Below are 17,926 nucleotides of genomic sequence, written 5' to 3' on the forward strand. Positions count from 1 at the left end.
CTATATAGAGGAGCAAATTGTAACCACAGCATATTGATAAAGTAATCCATCCATTTAATAATGTTTATTCTGTCATTGGGGAATTAACTATCATGGTATTGTCTTAATTATTTTTAATCTGCAAGCATTGATTCATCTTTCAAAAGTTTGTCTTCATTTGACATACTGAACTGAACTTAATTGAATGCTGATATGGAGAGTGTTGTGTTATGGAGTAAGATGGAAAACGGCTCCTGCAAAATGGGCTTTTAACTGCTAAGTGGATGCTGGGTTTATTGGGACCACTCATACCTTTTGTCATTTTCATGTTACAATAAAATGAATTTTATTAATTGTAGTTTTCATTTTCATTTAAAATGAATGTATGTATGAATTTGTGTCATCGCTGGACCAACACTTTTTTTTAAAGAAACTGTAAACATTTATTTAACAAACTTTTATATTTTACAGTTCATTATTTACATTAAAATGTACAGTTGGGCATTTTGTCAAGTTCTTCTGAATTGTGAATATTACGCAGCTTTGGCCAATGTACAAATTAGAATCCATAGAAACATTGTCGTATTTCACACAAATGGTGCATTAATAGATTCAGATTTGCAATAAAGTTAGTTATTGTGAGGTCCTATCAGTTCTGTCACCCAGCATGAGGTAAACAGTGAGCTGGTACATGTACCGTATGCTTACAAATACATTATTACTGATCCATTTGCAATTGCCACATTCAGTTTAACGTGAACCAGTTGGTCTGGAACAGATATGTGCATGCCACTACAAGGCAAGCATGTAAGTACAGTTAAATCTATTAAAAGAATATCGGCTAACAATGAATAGATTAATTTATGCCACTTTCCCAGAGATGTTGCATTATAAGGAGCAGACATGGTGTTATTGATTTGACCAGTAGAGTCTGCATCACTTCTTCTTGTCTTCCTCCAGTGGGAAGGTCTGAGGTGTAGCTCCATGGAGCACCAACAAGCCAGTGAGAGTGATAGAAATCCCTACCCACCATAGAACTGTATGTGTCTCTCCGAAAATCACCTTTCCCAGTATTGCCTGAACACAGAAATAGAGAAAGAAAAAGGTAAATAGGTGAGGCGTCATAAAGTGAGTCTTTTTGAAGGGTGCCCAGCTTTGTGTGTGTGTGAATTTTAGCGATTTGATTGGCTGATCATCACCCCGCAGGCACATTTTTGCGTCAAAAAACACCTAGAACAGACGTCTCTTCCAGGTTTTTAAACAGCTGGTGGATGGAAATGACACTTGTGCGCTGCTTCAACTTGGAGCGTGTGCAAAATAACAAACCATTTTCCGACACAAGTTGAAGCCACGCGTGAGCGTCATTTCCATCCAACAGCTGTTTAAAAACCAGGAAGAGACGCCTGCTCTAGGTGCTTTCTTACTGCCACTTAACGCATATACAGTATGTGCCCTCGCCCATTGAGGATAAAAAGTGAGGGCAGAAAATTGAAGATGACAATTGTGATTGGCCGGAATGGGATGATGTATGAGTATAAGAGCGCCCCTCAATTCACACAAGGGTGATTTTTATTTTACTACACTGACTAAAATATACTCAGCTTATCAAACCAAGATGAAACCCCTGGCATTACAGTGAAATGAGTGAAGGTCTGCCTGGTGTCCAGACTATACCAGCTTGACAGCATTGTATCGGATGCTCTGTCTATCAGCACCTCTGCCAAATACCAGACGACTCACCCCTTTACCTACTCGCCCCAGCGAAATGTAGTATTTCCCTATATGCTCTGTAACATTAAGAAAGAACATGAGACGGTGACTGCTTAAGTTAATTTAGGACCTACCTGTAGCAGTTAATTTCGTTTTATTAAACACATTTAATCCATGTAGCCCATGTTTTGTAATGGCATCATCATGCTATTATGCCCGTGGATATACTGAGTGAACATAATGATAAATTAATATGATAATACCTTTTATATAATTACCAACAGGAAATATGTTTGTTATTTACAGCTAGATAGAGTAGTGGGGCGAGATGGAAAAGGGGCGACCGTACAGGTACAGGCTTTAGTTCCGACATACTATTGGTCCGACTGTCATTAGACCGACAACCTACCTCAAACCATAACCATAACCGCAAGCATGGGAGCAAGAATACTATGCTACACTACTACTACTACTAGTAGTAAATAGTACTATTATTACTATGTTACACCACTACACTATTGACATTTTATTACCACTATCTTATCTGTTAGCATGTTGATGAGTCTGTCTGCATGCCTGGGTTACTATGTAGTACAGAGAGAAAAAACAGATATCGCAGCATTTAATTAAAGACAAGATGTCTATGGAGAACTTACAGAGGAGATGAAGTTTACTGCTGTGGTAGTTACTGTGGCTCTGGCTGAAGATGATGAATAGCGAAGTGCCTTGGAGAAGAACGTCCACATCACGGCGTTAGAGCTGAACAACAGGCCTCCACACATCACCCTGAGAGGTATATGGAGCTTTTCAAAAACAAAAGTTTGAAGTTGAAGTCATGTCTCACATAGTTTACGCTAGTGCATGGAATGGTTGATTTTGCATTGATTTTTAGATGACATTCACACAACAAAATAATCTATGATAGTCTTGAGACTTGACCCAAGGCTACCCTTCTCAATCTCATCTGCCCTTTCTCTTTTGGTTCTCTTCTCTGATTCTTTAGAACAGGAAGTTATACATTTATTCATACACACACACACACACTGCCGAAAACATGTACAGCTCAAATCAGTACATTAGATCATGGAGGCATGTGTCTCACCCAGTCACATGGAGTGGCTTCATCATATTGATTATCACCCCACCGTCTCATCTCTGTGGCACACATGTCTTTCAGGTACTCTGCCCCAAGAGACAGTTTTGCTGAAGAAGAGGCAACAGCGCCCAGAAAGCCGGCCAACAACGCGCAAAAAGTCCCAGAAATCATACTGGAGGATGGTTGACGAAAGAAACGACTATTCACTTAAAGCAATCCATGTAAAATCCATGATATTATACTTGCCATCATCACAACATTTCTCTTCCTGTTTCAAAGCTAGTTCAAAGCCAAGGGGGGTTTCAAACATAAACCATGACACAAATTACTTGCGACAGGGCGCGACGCATACTGATGACGCAGGCTTTTTGTTTAGAGCACCTTTTGAGCTAATTTTAAGTTCACTTAAAGTGTAGTACTTTGGGTTGTCTTTTGCACTATAATGAACAAGAAGAACAATAAGAAAACGGACGTATCATGGATAAAACCATCGGAACCCTCCTTCCTAAAGAAATTCAAAAGCGATGTTGGTTACAAAGAAGGGCCAACAGTTGACACCAAGGTATTTGCTAACGCTGTTAGCAACACCATTAATTTAACTGCAGTCAGTGGTTATATATCTGTTTAGCGAAGAATAAATGACCAAATTGATGCTAATGATTGATCGTGTAATGTTGAACCCGCATTTTACAGTCGATGTGTTGAATACAGGTTGAGTGGGCAATAACATTGTGGGTATTGAATTGATTGATTAAAATGTATTTATTTAACAGATTGCAGAATGGGTACACGAAGTACAAGGAAGGTACAGTTCAATACAAAAACTGCTAACAGGATAAAACTAGCTCTGATCCATAGCTCTAATTGCTATGGAGCAGAGCTATAGCTCTGGTCCATAGCTCTAATGCGTTGCGTTGTTTACATAAGGGTCTTCCATTTTCAATTCATCATGACATAAACATGTAAAATCTGAATCCCCCCCCCCCACCCCCATTTCCCCTCACTGTATAATGTATCTTTTCCCTTTTTTGCTTCCTTTATGATGAATTCCTGTTCTGTTCTTTAGCTACATAGAATTGTCTATTTGTATGTCTCTAAATGTTTAATGTCTCTAAATGTTTTGATGAATTGAACAATGTGGACCCTGTTGTAAACAAGTGTAATGCTTAATTGGGTCGTCCACTCACAGTTAACAGTCTTTGTATTGAGTTTGTGCTTAAAATGTACTGTAAATTCTACAAACTGTTAATAAATATGTCAATCAATCAATCAATCATGCACATCTATGCAGAATAAAAATCACCAAATTCACATTACATAAACAGTTATAAACTTATAATACGTGAAAAGTATAGAAGAATAGAGGAGCAGGGTGGACTTTTACTATTGGCATTTTTCCCCCCAAAATGTAAAATTAACTGTCAATGTAAAATTATGTAAATATTCATGATTTGAAAATGCCACGGTCTGTACATAATTTCATGATCAGAACTAAATTTAGGCTTTAAATTTAAGTACGTGTATAAATATAATAATACACACTATAGGGCTACTAGCTATTGTTTGATCATTGTGAATGTGCATTATGTGTAGCTAATAACCAATGGGCAACTTTCATCTGTGTCTCTGATGAAGAATGAAATGTTGGGGAAATAAGATTTGGAGATGAGAGTGTGGACTCTGTGGGGGAGTGATTTTATTTTTGGATCTTGATCTTGTACTTGTACCTACACGGACGTTGTATGTTCAACACGGACTTCAACCCTGTGCACCTGCATAAACGTTACTTGGTGAAGTTGGTCTGCATTTGATGTCAGTTATACACATGTTGTGTAGTGCCAGTGAACTGTATATGTACAACAAAATTAAATTATACATTCCTTTCAATTCATTGTTTCCATTTGTTTCATGTTTCAATTATAGCGTCAGATGATGCCAACATTTGATGATGACGACAGTGGGAGTGACCGTGAGGATGAGTTACCACAAGTAGTTGTTCTGAAGAAGGGAGACCTGAGTGCTGATGAAGTGAAAAAGATGAAAGGGGGTGATGATAAAGAGAAAGGTAAGACTCATTTGTTGAGGTTGAACCTTCACTTCAATGCAATTAACATTCAAGTCTTACTGCTAATGTTTAGGTTTACAAGATCTAAAGCAGGGCACCAATAGCTGTTAGCATTCAAGGGAGAGAGAGAGATTCTAACTCTAAGGCAACATCGTTTATGTAATGCGTTTAAATATAATAAAGTAAGGATACATATAATCATCGCCTCGTGTGATCGTTGATGTTGATATCAATATACAAAAAAGGTTATGCCTATGTCTTTCAGAAATATCTTTGAACAGGTGGAAAACTTTAGTTAAACTTCTATAGTGACGCATTACTTTACCTGGGTTATCGTCTGATAGTTATACTTGAATGTCGGCATGAAAGATGAATGAAATAATAATCCTGTTTAGCATCATTAGCACGAGCGTGACAAAATAGGCTACAGCTGTTGTTATGCTGCTGCTCGCTCATTCGCTCAACACAACGTGAATGGTAAAAATAAAAAAAGGATTCGACACGACAGTGATGTTACTGTTGTGCTATGCAACACGGAAATAGCAAGGACTCGAACCTGTTTCTAAACCTCAGTCAGTGACATCACTTTCTACTCCGTGGTATCTTCATAGGTCACAGTTTACTATTAAAAACTGCATATCCTGTCAGTCAGTCAGTCACGCCTTGTGACATGCCATATATGGCGTGACACTCCATATATGGCCAATACAAAAATCATTCCATATGTTGATCTGACCTAATCAAACCCTGTACACTCAAGACATGTTCCATATATGGCCAGTACAGAATTCATTCCACATGTCACACTTGTGAGTCACACTTCAACACTGGCAAATGAACCAAATTGGTTCTCACAATGGATCTCCATATATGAAGATCACGACACTGACCTCATCAAACCCTGGATAGCCATACATGGAGAAGACTGGTTCATCATCTAGATCTGATTCTGCATATATGGAGCCGGCCAGCATCTGACCTCACGGAGACACGGACACCAGATTAATAGTTTTACTGCTTCTTATATTGCTTCTTAACTGTGCTGTATTAAGAAGCTCTGTTGTTTTGCTTCTCACCCTCAGGGCATCAACTGGTATACTTAGCTATGCATCTAAACTTGCATAATATTTGTTGTTACATCCTAAAGATCCTAAAGTTCATACAATTAGCATCTTAAATTTCATATCCATTGACAATTATACAAATTCTTAGAAATGTGGGGGGGAAGAAAAGTTTCTGAGGAATATGGCATCTCTGTTCGTCTGTTCTCAGATGATGAAGCTCCTGCCGATGGTAAGATCCTGTTTAAGAAGCCAGCAAAGCGATCTTCCTCTGACAAGTTCCAGGGCATCACTGCTACTTCTAGCAAAAAGAAGAAGAGCAAGGAACCGAGTAAGGAGGAAGAGGAGGAGGAGGAAGAGGAGGGGAAGAAAGAAGAGGGGAAGAAAGAAGAGGGGAAGAAAGAGGAGGGGAAGAAAGAGGAGGGGAAGAAAGAGGAGGGGAAGAAAGAGGAGAAGTCTGGAAAGAAAGTGAAAAACAACAGCCTTCTGTCCTTTGGAGATGACGAGGAAGAGGACTGAGTGTGTGTTACTGGTAGGATATGGAGTTCAGAAACGACTACAGACCGGAACAGATAGTCTTCTTTTGTTGTAGGCTTGCACTATGGGAAAGAGGACACCCTTTTGAAATCCATTACGCTTACAAATCATTACAGCTTGTTCAGTTCTTAACTTGGGGATGTAGCACAATGACGATGCGTGTGTTTGTGTCGTCTCTTAAGGAACATCATTTCTCCTACGTGTTAAGGTCCTGTCCCTGGTGTCTAGTTCAGTATATTAGTTTATTTAAGGTATCAGTGGAACTATCATGTTGGCAACTGTAGTCTAGACTATTCATGAGTTTTTATACATTCATTGATACATTCAACAATTCATTGAATGTATGTATGTATTCGCTTCGACAACGGGGCTTTATAAATGTTTAAGTTGAAGCAATGCAGTCTTGTCACTGCAAATGTATTTCAATTGTTTATTGATTTTGTATTGTTTCTGTTTATAGTGTTTTTGTTGTATGCATTTTAAATGACATTTTTGATGTTACTATTTGAAATATAAATCATTAAGCCTATTTGATGAGACAGAAACCTTTTTTGTGAATTTAAAGGAATGCATAGAATTCTGTGTAAATATACCTGAGGTTCAGTATTGCAATTTGCCATTTAAATCATGCTCTTACACACTGATGAATTGGACATACACTGTATCATAGGTTTATTAAGAGGCAAACTCTGGTTCAGGTATTTCATACATAAACAGAATCACTTTCCCAAAACACACACCCAGAGACATCCATTTAAACATAAATAATTGTTAGACATGAATATGTAACCCTTCCCTGAGCACAAAACCAAGGACCAGTTGAATGCTAAAGATGAAATGTGACTTTGTCGGAAAAAACATATCGCCTATAGGCCTACATATAAAAAAGGAAACATTCAGAAGAAATTAAAATGCAAAATTGGAATCAAGTGGCATTCCCTAAAATGTCTTCCATCTTTGGCTGTAATTGTATACATAAAACCTTATAAGTCACTTACTGAGGGGGTGGGTGTGACAGTTATTAAATACTAAACCTTTCTAAGCAAACTGGAATATGCCAATATGGTAGCGGTAGGTTAGTTAATACACTGAATAGTAGCAAAAAAAAATCAGAATTGAACATACAGTATATTATGAAGATTTCAGCAACTGTAGTCTTGTCACCTAATTCTTCTGTATGACCCAAATAAATTTACTTTTATATTTAAAAGGTGAAGTCATGTCACCTATTTTCATGTCATTAAACTGGATGTTAGAAAATAGAAAGGCATCAATGTCATGTAAATACAAATTGTATTAACTCATGTTCTGAAAGAACTTGACAATTGAGGGAAAAAAACATCTGTACAATTTGTCAGACTATCAAACTATTTGTATTTGGTGAACATTTAGAGTGCCTTTTTTACCACAATTAGTGCTATATTGGATGTGGGGAAAGAAAACTATTTTTATGGTTACCTTTATGTATGCACAAACCCTCAAGAAATTAATACTCACGTGACATAACCACTTAAACCCAATATACATAATTGTATGCCAATTAAGGACTTGCAAGCTCACAGCACTTGTGAATCTCATGATGCGATGCATTGTGAGCTTGTAGATCTATTTTTCATGTTTGACCGGTTTTGACAATTCGCTTATTTCCCAAAATAGGGATGACAGGTTGAAAGTGGTTTAATGAAATATGAATTGTCCACTACCAAAAAGAACATTACAGTCCTGCTGGCTGTTACAAGGCAATTAAAACACTAGTTAATGGACATGTATTGAATAGAAATAATGACTAGACAAGACAACCTTTCATAAACATTTGTCACCTAAACCATATTTTGATTGTGACAGTAAAATTTACATTGTGGTAGATTATTTCCCCAGATATCATTTACAAACGGTATTTTAGTAGAAAACAAAAACAAAATGGAGAATCGAAGAAATCCACAGGATAACAAGGCAGACTAGTCTGTAAAAGCAACTGTAAAATGCCTAACACAATACTATAGTTCTTTTTCTTTTCTTTTTTATCAAAGTAAAGTGCCATTTTGGACATTTTATAATTAGATCTTTAAGAAATTCACTACAGGTGCTACAGGAAGGAGTAAAAAGGTTTTTTAAGAATGTCATGGCAGTAGAATAGATGATATGTTATCAATCTGTTACGGCTTAATAGTGCTACACAACGTGGCAATCTTCTACTATATATAGTGGAGGAATATCCTCCAGCGTTGTCTTTGATTTTCAATGATCTCAACAACATCTCAGACCTGTCATGATTAGCATTGTAAACATTTAAGTGTAAGTGTGTCACACAGGAGATTTCTGTGCACCACATTAGAACTGGGGCAGCTCCATTAATAAACAGAAGGGTAGTGGGTTGAAGAACAGGTACATTGTTCGATCAGATGGAATGAAACACACTTTAACACAGCAAGATTTCCTGTTTCCCCCGAGCCACTTTTATCACTGGTGTCAATTTGAGAGAAGAAGCTGTATTGTTGTGTTAATCTATCTGCAGATAGGTAGATTTGGAAGATCATTTGCCACACCTTTATTGAACAGTATATACATGTTTTTACACATGGCCTGATGCTCTAGTACGGTACGATATAACCGAGAATCACGTTTAGTACTATATACCACAGAATAAGTAGGATTATATGACATCCCAGTTATTGTTTGAGCATAACGAAGACAAACAATGTTATACACTAGCTCATCACGGTTGACAAGTGCTGGCCATGTGTTAACGAGCCTGTAGACTCGGTGTCCAAATGCTTCGCCTAATAGAGAAATTCATATTAGGGTGGTGATAGGATTGGTGTCAGAATAATTAGGTGTAGGATTGTGAGACCAAAGAGCCAGTAAAATTTGTTCATGGCTGAGTAGCACAATATATAATGTGTTAAAAGAGGATCACACTCATATTTCTCTCATTTAAAATTGCTATTAATTCAACAAAACATTTTACACTGATGAAGGCCGGATGGCCACAAATGTTGTTATTGAATAAAAGCAATCAATATAATACAATTTAATGCACAGGTGTAAGTTTCTAAGGATAACACACCAGACGGTGAGAGTGCAGTGCTACCCTTGTGAATAGAATGTGTAGCACAATAAATCAATGTGATTACACTTGCACTGCAAACACTATGCACTGCAAACACACAAAATCTTGGCGGCAGTTCTAAAAAGCTGACGTTGATTTTTAGATGTTGAGACTCTCAAAAACAAAAAACAAGTGTTACTGCTGAGATATTTTAAGGGGAACACAACCCTGTATGAATCTATGGCAGCCTCACTCTGGACCTCCAGAAACCAGCTCACATGTGCTCTGGGTGGCTCTGCAAGCAGGAAATCATCTCTGTGACAGGCTTCCCCTCGAAACAAATCTGATACACCGCTGTGAAAAGAGGGAACCTACAAAGAAATGGAATATGGTGTCAAATGTGCAATTGTTAGGGTAAACAAAATAGAAAGACTGATTTAAGTGAGACTGAAACTGAGTGGAACAGTCAGCCACACCTATAATAACCACCATTTCTTAAACACATGACATGATGGTGGTTTCCACTTGGGAACCCCACAATGTCACTGAGATTAAGAAAGATTTTTGTTTGTTTTAAGAGAGAAAGAGACTCGTATCAAATCAATACTGACTTGTCAACAAGGCCCTTCTGTTTGAGGATGTGGTGGACTTCATTGGAGGTAGCAGGACCCTGGAGCTTCTGGCCGTTCAACATCTCCTTCTCCAGCTCCTCTATGCTCTGACAATGGGTGGGACAAACAGTAGGTCAGGGTGATAACACACAACCATGAAAAACACCGAAAACCGTAAAGAAAATAAATAAATTATGAACTCTAGCATCCCTATTCTGGGGGCAATGTTTTCAGCGAAGAGATTTTGTGTAGACTAGGGTGAAAGGAGGAGAACTAGTTTAGACCACTGGGGGATAATATCCAACATGGTGGCTAACCATAATAGCCAACAGAGATTTCTCTGTTATGGTTAGCCAGTCACAGTAGTTTTAACAGCGGGAGAAAAACAGCGAGCGACACTCCTCCTCCGCCCACTTTTCGACCATCGCCTGTTTGCCTGCTATCGCCAGTAGTTGCCGTGTCCCATTGACAAATAACGCACTTCCAGAAAATCTGTCTGGCTGTTGCCTGCTGTTAAAACGCACTGGTCATTCCTACCAATTGCATTCCCCTTACCACCAGCAGCATGTGTCCTAGTCCTAGTACAATACAGATACAGTAATACTGAAAAATCACATGGTCTTGGCAGCATGGTAATGTGTCCACTTGACCTGTAAACAATGTTTACATTTCTTAATATTAACATTTTAGCTTCTTTGTGGACACCAGCATGATTAGCAGACATTGTTTTAACGGCTTATTAAATGTCCTACTAAATAAACTCATACCAACAGCCCAAAGTCGTCGATGAATGTGATCCTATAGGTTTTGTCACCGAGCTGTCATTCATCGCATCCAACAACTCCTACCTACCTTTCCGGTCTTGGCGAAGGCCTCAGCAACCCGCCGGTTGCGTCCACCGTAGCAGGTGGTGATGAGGTCGGCCACACCGCAGCTCTCCAGGAAGGTTGCCGAGGAGACTACGCCATCCTTAGAGAAGAGCTTGGCGAAGGCGATCATCTCCATCAACCCCAGACGAATCACAGCTGCCTTGGTGTTGTCTCCGCACTGCAACCCGTCACAGAACCCAGCACCTACAGCTACAATGTTCTGACGAAGAGGAATATCAAATAAGGCCAGAAGGAGATGGACAGATTCACAGTTATACAGTGGTTCTCAAACGTTTTAAGTTCAAAGACCCCCCTAATAGTGTAGTGGTTCTATTTGTACACTCAGACCTGTAAGGGTCCATTTGGAACCCCCTCAAGGAACCATGAGCGTCCCTGAACCCCACTTTGAGAACCACTGTGCTACACTAAACCTCAGTAGTACTGCTTTTATTTATGCTTTTGACATGGCTGGTGTATTGGACTCATATTCACATACCTGTATATAACATTAATATCATCTAAAAAAAGAAATTAGGCTATTTGAATACATAACCAAACTAGAACTGCACTCTGTCGAGTGCATACTTGCTTGTTGCACAGTCTAGTAGGCCATAAAGGGCCAACTAGTGCGCAAGCAGAGCACGCAAGTACTTTCTACCGTTATAAACTGTCACTTTTGATGCCTATGCACCGTCCCAGCAAATTGTGCCTGATACGGCAGTGGTGCCAGATTACATACATGTATACACAGGAGCATTACCTTTAATCCTCCCAACACTAAAACATATCGTCATTACGTCACCATCGAAAACAATTTGCTGTTTTATTTGCATACACATCAAAAGTGGCGGGTTGGCTGGGACGGTGCATACGGACCGGGCGAAACTATTACTTGCGCGCTCTGCTTGTGCAAGTAATGAACGCTAGTGCAATATTATGATAATATTCAGGGAGACTCGGTCCTAGTCAGCCATCTTTATTTTAGAACTACCTGCCTCCCCGCAGGGGGCAGTCTTATCTCTTATCACAACATCTCCCCTCTAAAAACAAAAACTAATTTTGTGATAAGAGATAAGACTGGCCCCTGCGGGGAGGCAGGTAGTTCTAAAATAAAGATGGCTGAAAAGTGTAAGCTCAGAGCAAGAGAGCTCCTGTTCTGGCCAGGAATGAGTAAAGACATCGAGAGCGTTGTATCAAAGTGCAGCATCTGTCTTACGCTCAGAAATGCAATATTATGATAATATTCAGAGAGACCCGGCCCTGCTGTTATCAGTCAGCCATATTTATTTTAGAACTACCTGCCTCCCCGCAGGGGGCAGTCTTATCTCTTATCACAACATGCAATATTATGATAATATTCAGAGAGACCCGGCCCTGCTGTTATCAGTCAGCCATCTTTATTTTAGATCTACCTGCTTCCCCGCAGGGGGCAGTCTTATCTCTTATCACAACAGCTAGCATCCATATTCTTCAGACATACTGTACATTCGGCAAAAGTAGCTGATCTACAAGCTCAAAATGTGTCGTAGTTTGGCATCTTTTGGCCAAGATATTTGGGGAAAGAGGAGGGTACAAATTATAGACACCAAGGGGGCACTGGTAAAGTATATAGGGTGGTTAATATTTTAACAGCTATGTTCATATTTTCCTACATTCTTAAAAGGTACAAATACAATGTTTTAAAAGGTACAATGAGACACTGCTTACCTTGAGTGCTCCACACAGCTCTACTGTGTCAGCATCATCCACTACTGTGATTCTGAAGTTGGGAGTCTGCAGCAGCTCCTTAAACAACAGCCCATTCTCCATCACCTTGCTTCCTAAAAGCACCACATTTCAGATTCAGGAACATTAGCCTCTCTCCGGGTTTGTACCACTGCCAAACACACTTAGTCCTCTGGCACGCTGATATTACATATACCCTGTCTCTCTAGAATGACTCGGTCAGTCCAGGCACACACAAATAAAGGTTGTGTGTTATCGTCATCTGATCTGTGGTCTGGCTCTACGCGTATGCTCTGAGCTCTAAAAACAGATGGATATAGGCATAACTCTATAGCCATCTGTTATATTTTGGGTACAGGACACTGTGATGATGGGATATGAATTAGTAATATACATTAGTATATACATCCATGAAGTATCTCACCAATGGTAGTCTCACAGAACTTTTCAGCAGCCACTTCGTTGGCAATGTTGGCCCCCATGAGGACACTGACATCAATGGCCATTTTCTCTCTGATGATGTCAGAGATGAGCTTCAGTCCTTCTGGGCCCTCGTCTATACCCTGAGGGAAGAGATAAGGAGAGTGAGTCAGAGAGCAAAGCAGGCAAACAGGGAATGAGAAAATGAGTCTGGTAATGACAGGAACAGTTGCAGTCATTTACATCAGTGGTTCTCAAAGTAGGGTCTGGGGGATCCCCAGAGGTCCTGTGAGGGGGTAAGATTGATATAGCATACAAATGTACAAATTTTGAAAATAGCTGAACAAACAATTTGCTGCATTTAAACTATGGAGGCTAATGGTTCGACAGCCCGCCTGGGAAGCCAGAGGTCCCGCGTTCAATTCCAGGCCACATCAATGTGTTCAAAGTGTCCCTGAGCAAGACACTTACTTAACCCCTAATCTGGGAACCCATTCGGTAAATAAAAAAAAAGTATTTCAGTTTCTGCCTCTGGGGCACCACCTTCTTTTTTGTGCAGAAACAGGAACTCGGTTTCGCTCCTCCCCTTAGTGGGGTTCCGTCTCCATGTTAAATTTAGTTGTCATTTACAACTCATGTAAAAGTTTCACTTTCAGTACTAATTTGAAGGTGAGGGTCTATAGAACCATTTTGGTTCGAGTGGCAATCACCAAAATAAAATAATTGGCCTATAGGGGGCGTAGTCACGTGCCAACCCCCATCAGCCCTACCAAAATTGTAAACTGTTGTAACTTTTGATTAAATTATCCAATCTGAACATATGATATATGTATGGATTCACAATCAGGAGTAGCAGTTGGTACTTAAACATTATTACACATATAATATTTGTTTCCACACAGTATTGGTGTATACTGTATATCCACAAAAATAGCAGGAAAAACGAGCTAAAAACTAGTAGTGGGGTCCCTAGACAGACCGTCATTTACAACTCAACAAAAGTTTAACTTTCACTTCTAATTTGTAGATAATGACCTATAGAACAAATTTAGTTCGAGTGGCAAGTCTACAAATTAAAGAAATGTATATTTTTGCCAAATTTCCAAAATGGCCAAAATCGGAATTATGTTTATTTGAAAAATGTCTTAATTTTCTTATATTGCTGTTTTTTCTTTGTTTTTCTTGCTATATCAAGTCAATCCTGTGTGAGGAATCAACTGGATTTCAAATATTAATGTTTTGAATAATCTGATATAGAAACAAAATAAAGATGGCTGCCAATGTACATTGAATTACTACATTACGCCTAACTTCTATCCTGTTGAACCTAGAATGGTGATGTTGGTGCCTATGCCTATGTTATCATGAATGACTAATTGTATAAAAACAAAATACATATAATAGGACAATATATAATATTTCACACAAATGAGACAATGCAGTACATATGTGGGGAACTAAAGTTAGATATTGGAATATAATACACCACTCCTGTGTTATATTTGTTTATTTTATTTTATTAGTTATACTACTGCCACTATAGGTGGCAGAGTAGCAGGTGTGTCTTAATTGTTCAGACTTGGTAGCTTGTTAGTTATAAGACTAAGCATACTGCAGAAGAGCATGAGCTGCACTGATTGCTCTCTTGTGGTATTGATATTTTGAAGGTAAGCAAAAAAGTTAAACATGTCATGAAGGATCCTAAAGTGTTTTTTATGAATATGGATTGAAATTGATTGAAATATTTATTAACAGTTTGTAGAATTTACAGTACATTTCAAGCACAAACTCAATACAAAGACTGTCAACTGTGAGTGGACGACCCAATTAAGCATTACACTTGTTTACAACAGGGTCCACATTGTTCAATTCATCAATGGATAGTCATGGAGTGCCACGATACGGTCTTCTCCTAGCGCAACTGCCTTGTCGTTTATCTCTTGGGTGAGTTCTACCTTCTGGAATGAATGGTCTGCTGCATATGTTTCTTCACCACAAAAGAGACATTTATTATGATTAACAGGTGCACCATGTCCGGCATGATCTTCTTGCCAATGCCACAGCACCTCCAGAATGCCTTTTTTTTGCACTGTCAAGTGCTGTTGCCCTATACAGATGCGGACAAGTTGTATGCCAGAATGCACGATTTCGCTTCATGGATTCTGCATCTGGAAGTTCTACGTCTGGGTGGGGATCGAGAAGCGTCAATTGCTCTGAACTGACTTGCAAGGCTTATGATGTCCTACTCTACGACTGGCAACTGGATTTGCAAGAGGGCAAACAAGTCTTTCCTCAGTTTGCTTTTGGCACAAAATGCACAACTGCCATTTCGTTGTCCCAGCCATAACAGACAAATACTTTATCCAGGTTTAGTTTTCTGTTATATTATTATATAACTTTTGTATTTAACAGTTTGCCTCAACATATTAATAGCCTACAAGAAAACAGTCAGCAGTGCATATAGCTACATTCACATTTACCATTGTAATAATAATAATGAAAATAATGAAAACACAATTTCTTCCTCAGCATAATTGCTATACTGTAGCTAGCCTTTAGTTTTAGCCTGTGCTATAGCTACAGGCTACTTTGGTTAATGCTAGCTCATACTATTGGGATGGCCACTTATCCCACATGACTATCCATATTTGCGAACGCAGTGATTGCGAACGCAGTGAGCCACTTACTATGACAGCAGGGGCTGAGTGTCTGTGTGTGTGTGTGTCACGCTGTTACTGTCACGCTGTTACACCACCGGCCCGCCACCAGAGGGCGCAGCTGTGGCACGCACGCACGCACACACACACACACACACACACACACACACACACACACACACAGGGCGCAGCTGTAGCACACACACACAACCACACACACACGAGCTGCGTTCGCTTCACGCGTTTGCGCGTCTTACTTGTCATAAAAAACACTTTAGGATCCTTCATGACATGTTTAACTTTTTTGCGTATACCTTCAAAATATCAATACCACAAGAGAGCAATCAGTGCAGCTCATGCTCTTCTGCAGTATGCTTAGTCTTATAACTAACAAGATACCAAGTCTGAACAATTAAGACACACCTGCTACTCTGCCCCCTATAGTGTCAGTACATAGTATAACTAACTCAAATAAAATAAACAAATATAACACAGGAGTGGTGTATTATATTCCAATATATAACTTTAGTTCCCCACATATGTACTGCATTGTCTCATTTGTGTGAAATATTGTCCTATTTTATGTATTTTGTTTTTATACAATTAGTCATTCATGATAACATAGGTATAGGCACCAACATCACCATTCTAGGTTCAACAGGATAGAAGTTAGGCGTAATGTAGTAATTCAATGTACATTGGCAGCCATCTTTATTTTGTTTCTATATCAGATTATTCAAAACATTAATATTTGAAATCCAGTTGATTCCTCACACAGGATTAACTTGATATAGCAAGAAAAACAAAGAAAAAACAGCAATATAATAAAATTAAGACATTTTTCAAATAAACATAATTCCGATTTTGGCCATTTTGGAAATTTGGCAAAATATATATATTTTTTAATTTGTAGACTTGCCACTCAAACTAAAATTGTTCTATAGGTCATTATCTACAAATTAGAAGTGAAAGTTAAACTTTTGTTGAGTTGTAAATGACGTTCTGTCTAGGGACCCCACTACTAGTTTTTAGCTCGTTTTTCCTGCTATTTTGTGGATATACACCAATACTGGGTGGAAACAAATATTATATGTGTAATAAGGTTTAAGTACCAAATGCTACTCCTGATTGTGAATCCATACATATATCATATGTTCAGATTGGATAATTTAATCAAAAGTTACAACAGTTTACATATTTTGGTAGGGCTGATGAGGGTTGGCACCTGACTACGCCCCCTATAGGCCAATTATTTTATTTTGGTGATTGCCACTCGAACCAAAATGGTTCTATAGACCCTCACCTTCAAATTAGTACTGAAAGTGAAACTTTTACATGAGTTGTAAATGACAACTAAATTTAACATGGAGACGGAACCCCACTACCTTTCTTAGTCCACTTCCTCCTGGGTGTTTAGTTCTACTAACAACACTACGTTGTTTAAGGCAGTGGAGCTGACAGATTCGAGAGTTTACTTAAAGGTTAAGTAACCTTTCATCACGTTAACCATTGTTAAGTCTTGATTTAACCCATAACTGCTCCCCCCCTTGTTCCTGTGGGCAACGCTCAGCTGGGTGAAGCTGAAAACCTTCCCCGCAGGATGAAATAGGTATCCAAAAATATAATAATAATAATAAACACGCACACAGTAAGAGTCAAGCTCTTTGTTGTCATGCTTTCATCCAAGCTGCATTCTGCTTCTCGAATGCACCCCCAAAACAAGCCCAAGTGACCAGAGCAGAGGCAGTCTATCCATTAGTGTATTATATGTTATATCAATGAATTTTATGGCCCGGAATTTTAGTACCCAAGATCTCTTACGTAATAATAAACTGAATCTTATGGAGAGTATCAAGGCCTGAGACATGTATCTAAAAATACATTTAAATAGACATTTTAGGTTAGCCATATTTCACAATTCCATAATTGTAAAACAATTATTCGCCATTTTAATACAATTCATCTAATCATTGCACTTTCTCCAAAGTAAATACTACATTTGTCTTTTGCCAATGCTGTCATACTTACACTGTGAAGACGACGATGAAATACAGACTGCCTCAAATTCAGTCTTTATAAGTCATCCAAACTACACAAAACATTTTGGGTGCCATTTTGAAGATGCGTTTTACAATGGGGTAATACAT

At 38.8% G+C, this 17,926-nt stretch overlaps 3 protein-coding genes across 3 annotated transcripts in view; 1 reads left to right on the forward strand and 2 right to left on the reverse strand.

Moving 5' to 3' along the window:
- Window positions 1-910: 910 nt before the first annotated feature.
- On the reverse strand, window positions 911-3,062 carry LOC310856806 (transmembrane protein 42-like). The gene is made up of 3 exons (XM_083762290.1): window positions 2,792-3,062; window positions 2,346-2,492; window positions 911-1,056 (listed from the first exon to the last, which is right to left on the reverse strand). Exons 1-3 carry the CDS (start codon window positions 2,954-2,956, stop codon window positions 916-918), a joined length of 453 nt encoding a protein of 150 aa, XP_083618416.1. The 5' UTR covers window positions 2,957-3,062; the 3' UTR covers window positions 911-915.
- Window positions 3,063-3,131: 69 nt separating this feature from the next.
- kiaa1143 (KIAA1143 ortholog) lies at window positions 3,132-6,977 on the forward strand. Its single transcript, XM_083762289.1, has 3 exons — window positions 3,132-3,347; window positions 4,709-4,850; window positions 6,123-6,977. Exons 1-3 carry the CDS (start codon window positions 3,228-3,230, stop codon window positions 6,428-6,430), a joined length of 570 nt encoding a protein of 189 aa, XP_083618415.1. The 5' UTR covers window positions 3,132-3,227; the 3' UTR covers window positions 6,431-6,977.
- Window positions 6,978-7,113: 136 nt separating this feature from the next.
- The window catches only part of gpd1l (glycerol-3-phosphate dehydrogenase 1 like), a 24,933-nt gene continuing 14,120 nt past the window's right edge, over window positions 7,114-17,926 (reverse strand). Inside the window, exons 4-8 of the mRNA XM_083762285.1 lie at window positions 13,127-13,265; window positions 12,685-12,797; window positions 10,961-11,197; window positions 10,109-10,215; window positions 7,114-9,868 (exon numbers count right to left, since the gene is read on the reverse strand). Of these exons, the coding sequence (XP_083618411.1) occupies window positions 9,772-9,868; window positions 10,109-10,215; window positions 10,961-11,197; window positions 12,685-12,797; window positions 13,127-13,265 (693 nt within the window). The 3' untranslated portion in view covers window positions 7,114-9,771. The remainder of the gene's footprint in view (window positions 9,869-10,108; window positions 10,216-10,960; window positions 11,198-12,684; window positions 12,798-13,126; window positions 13,266-17,926) is intronic.

Source organism: Protomyctophum parallelum, assembly GCF_964188405.1.
Source record: "Protomyctophum parallelum genome assembly, chromosome: 3".
Lineage (NCBI taxonomy): Eukaryota > Metazoa > Chordata > Actinopteri > Myctophiformes > Myctophidae > Protomyctophum > Protomyctophum parallelum.

Excerpts from the sequence above, each read along its gene's own strand:
- kiaa1143 (XM_083762289.1), top strand. The coding sequence starts at position 3,228 with ATGAACAAGAAGAACAATAAGAAAACGGACGTATCATGGATAAAACCA. Across the intron at positions 3,348-4,708 it reads GGCCAACAGTTGACACCAAG|CGTCAGATGATGCCAACATT; the intron begins GTATTTGCTAAC and ends TTTCAATTATAG. Across the intron at positions 4,851-6,122 it reads GGGTGATGATAAAGAGAAAG|ATGATGAAGCTCCTGCCGAT; the intron begins GTAAGACTCATT and ends GTCTGTTCTCAG.
- LOC310856806 (XM_083762290.1), bottom strand. The coding sequence starts at position 2,956 with ATGATTTCTGGGACTTTTTGCGCGTTGTTGGCCGGCTTTCTGGGCGCT. Across the intron at positions 2,493-2,791 it reads AAGCCACTCCATGTGACTGG|CTCCATATACCTCTCAGGGT; the intron begins GTGAGACACATG and ends GTTTTTGAAAAG. Across the intron at positions 1,057-2,345 it reads CAGTAAACTTCATCTCCTCT|GCAATACTGGGAAAGGTGAT; the intron begins GTAAGTTCTCCA and ends TTCTGTGTTCAG.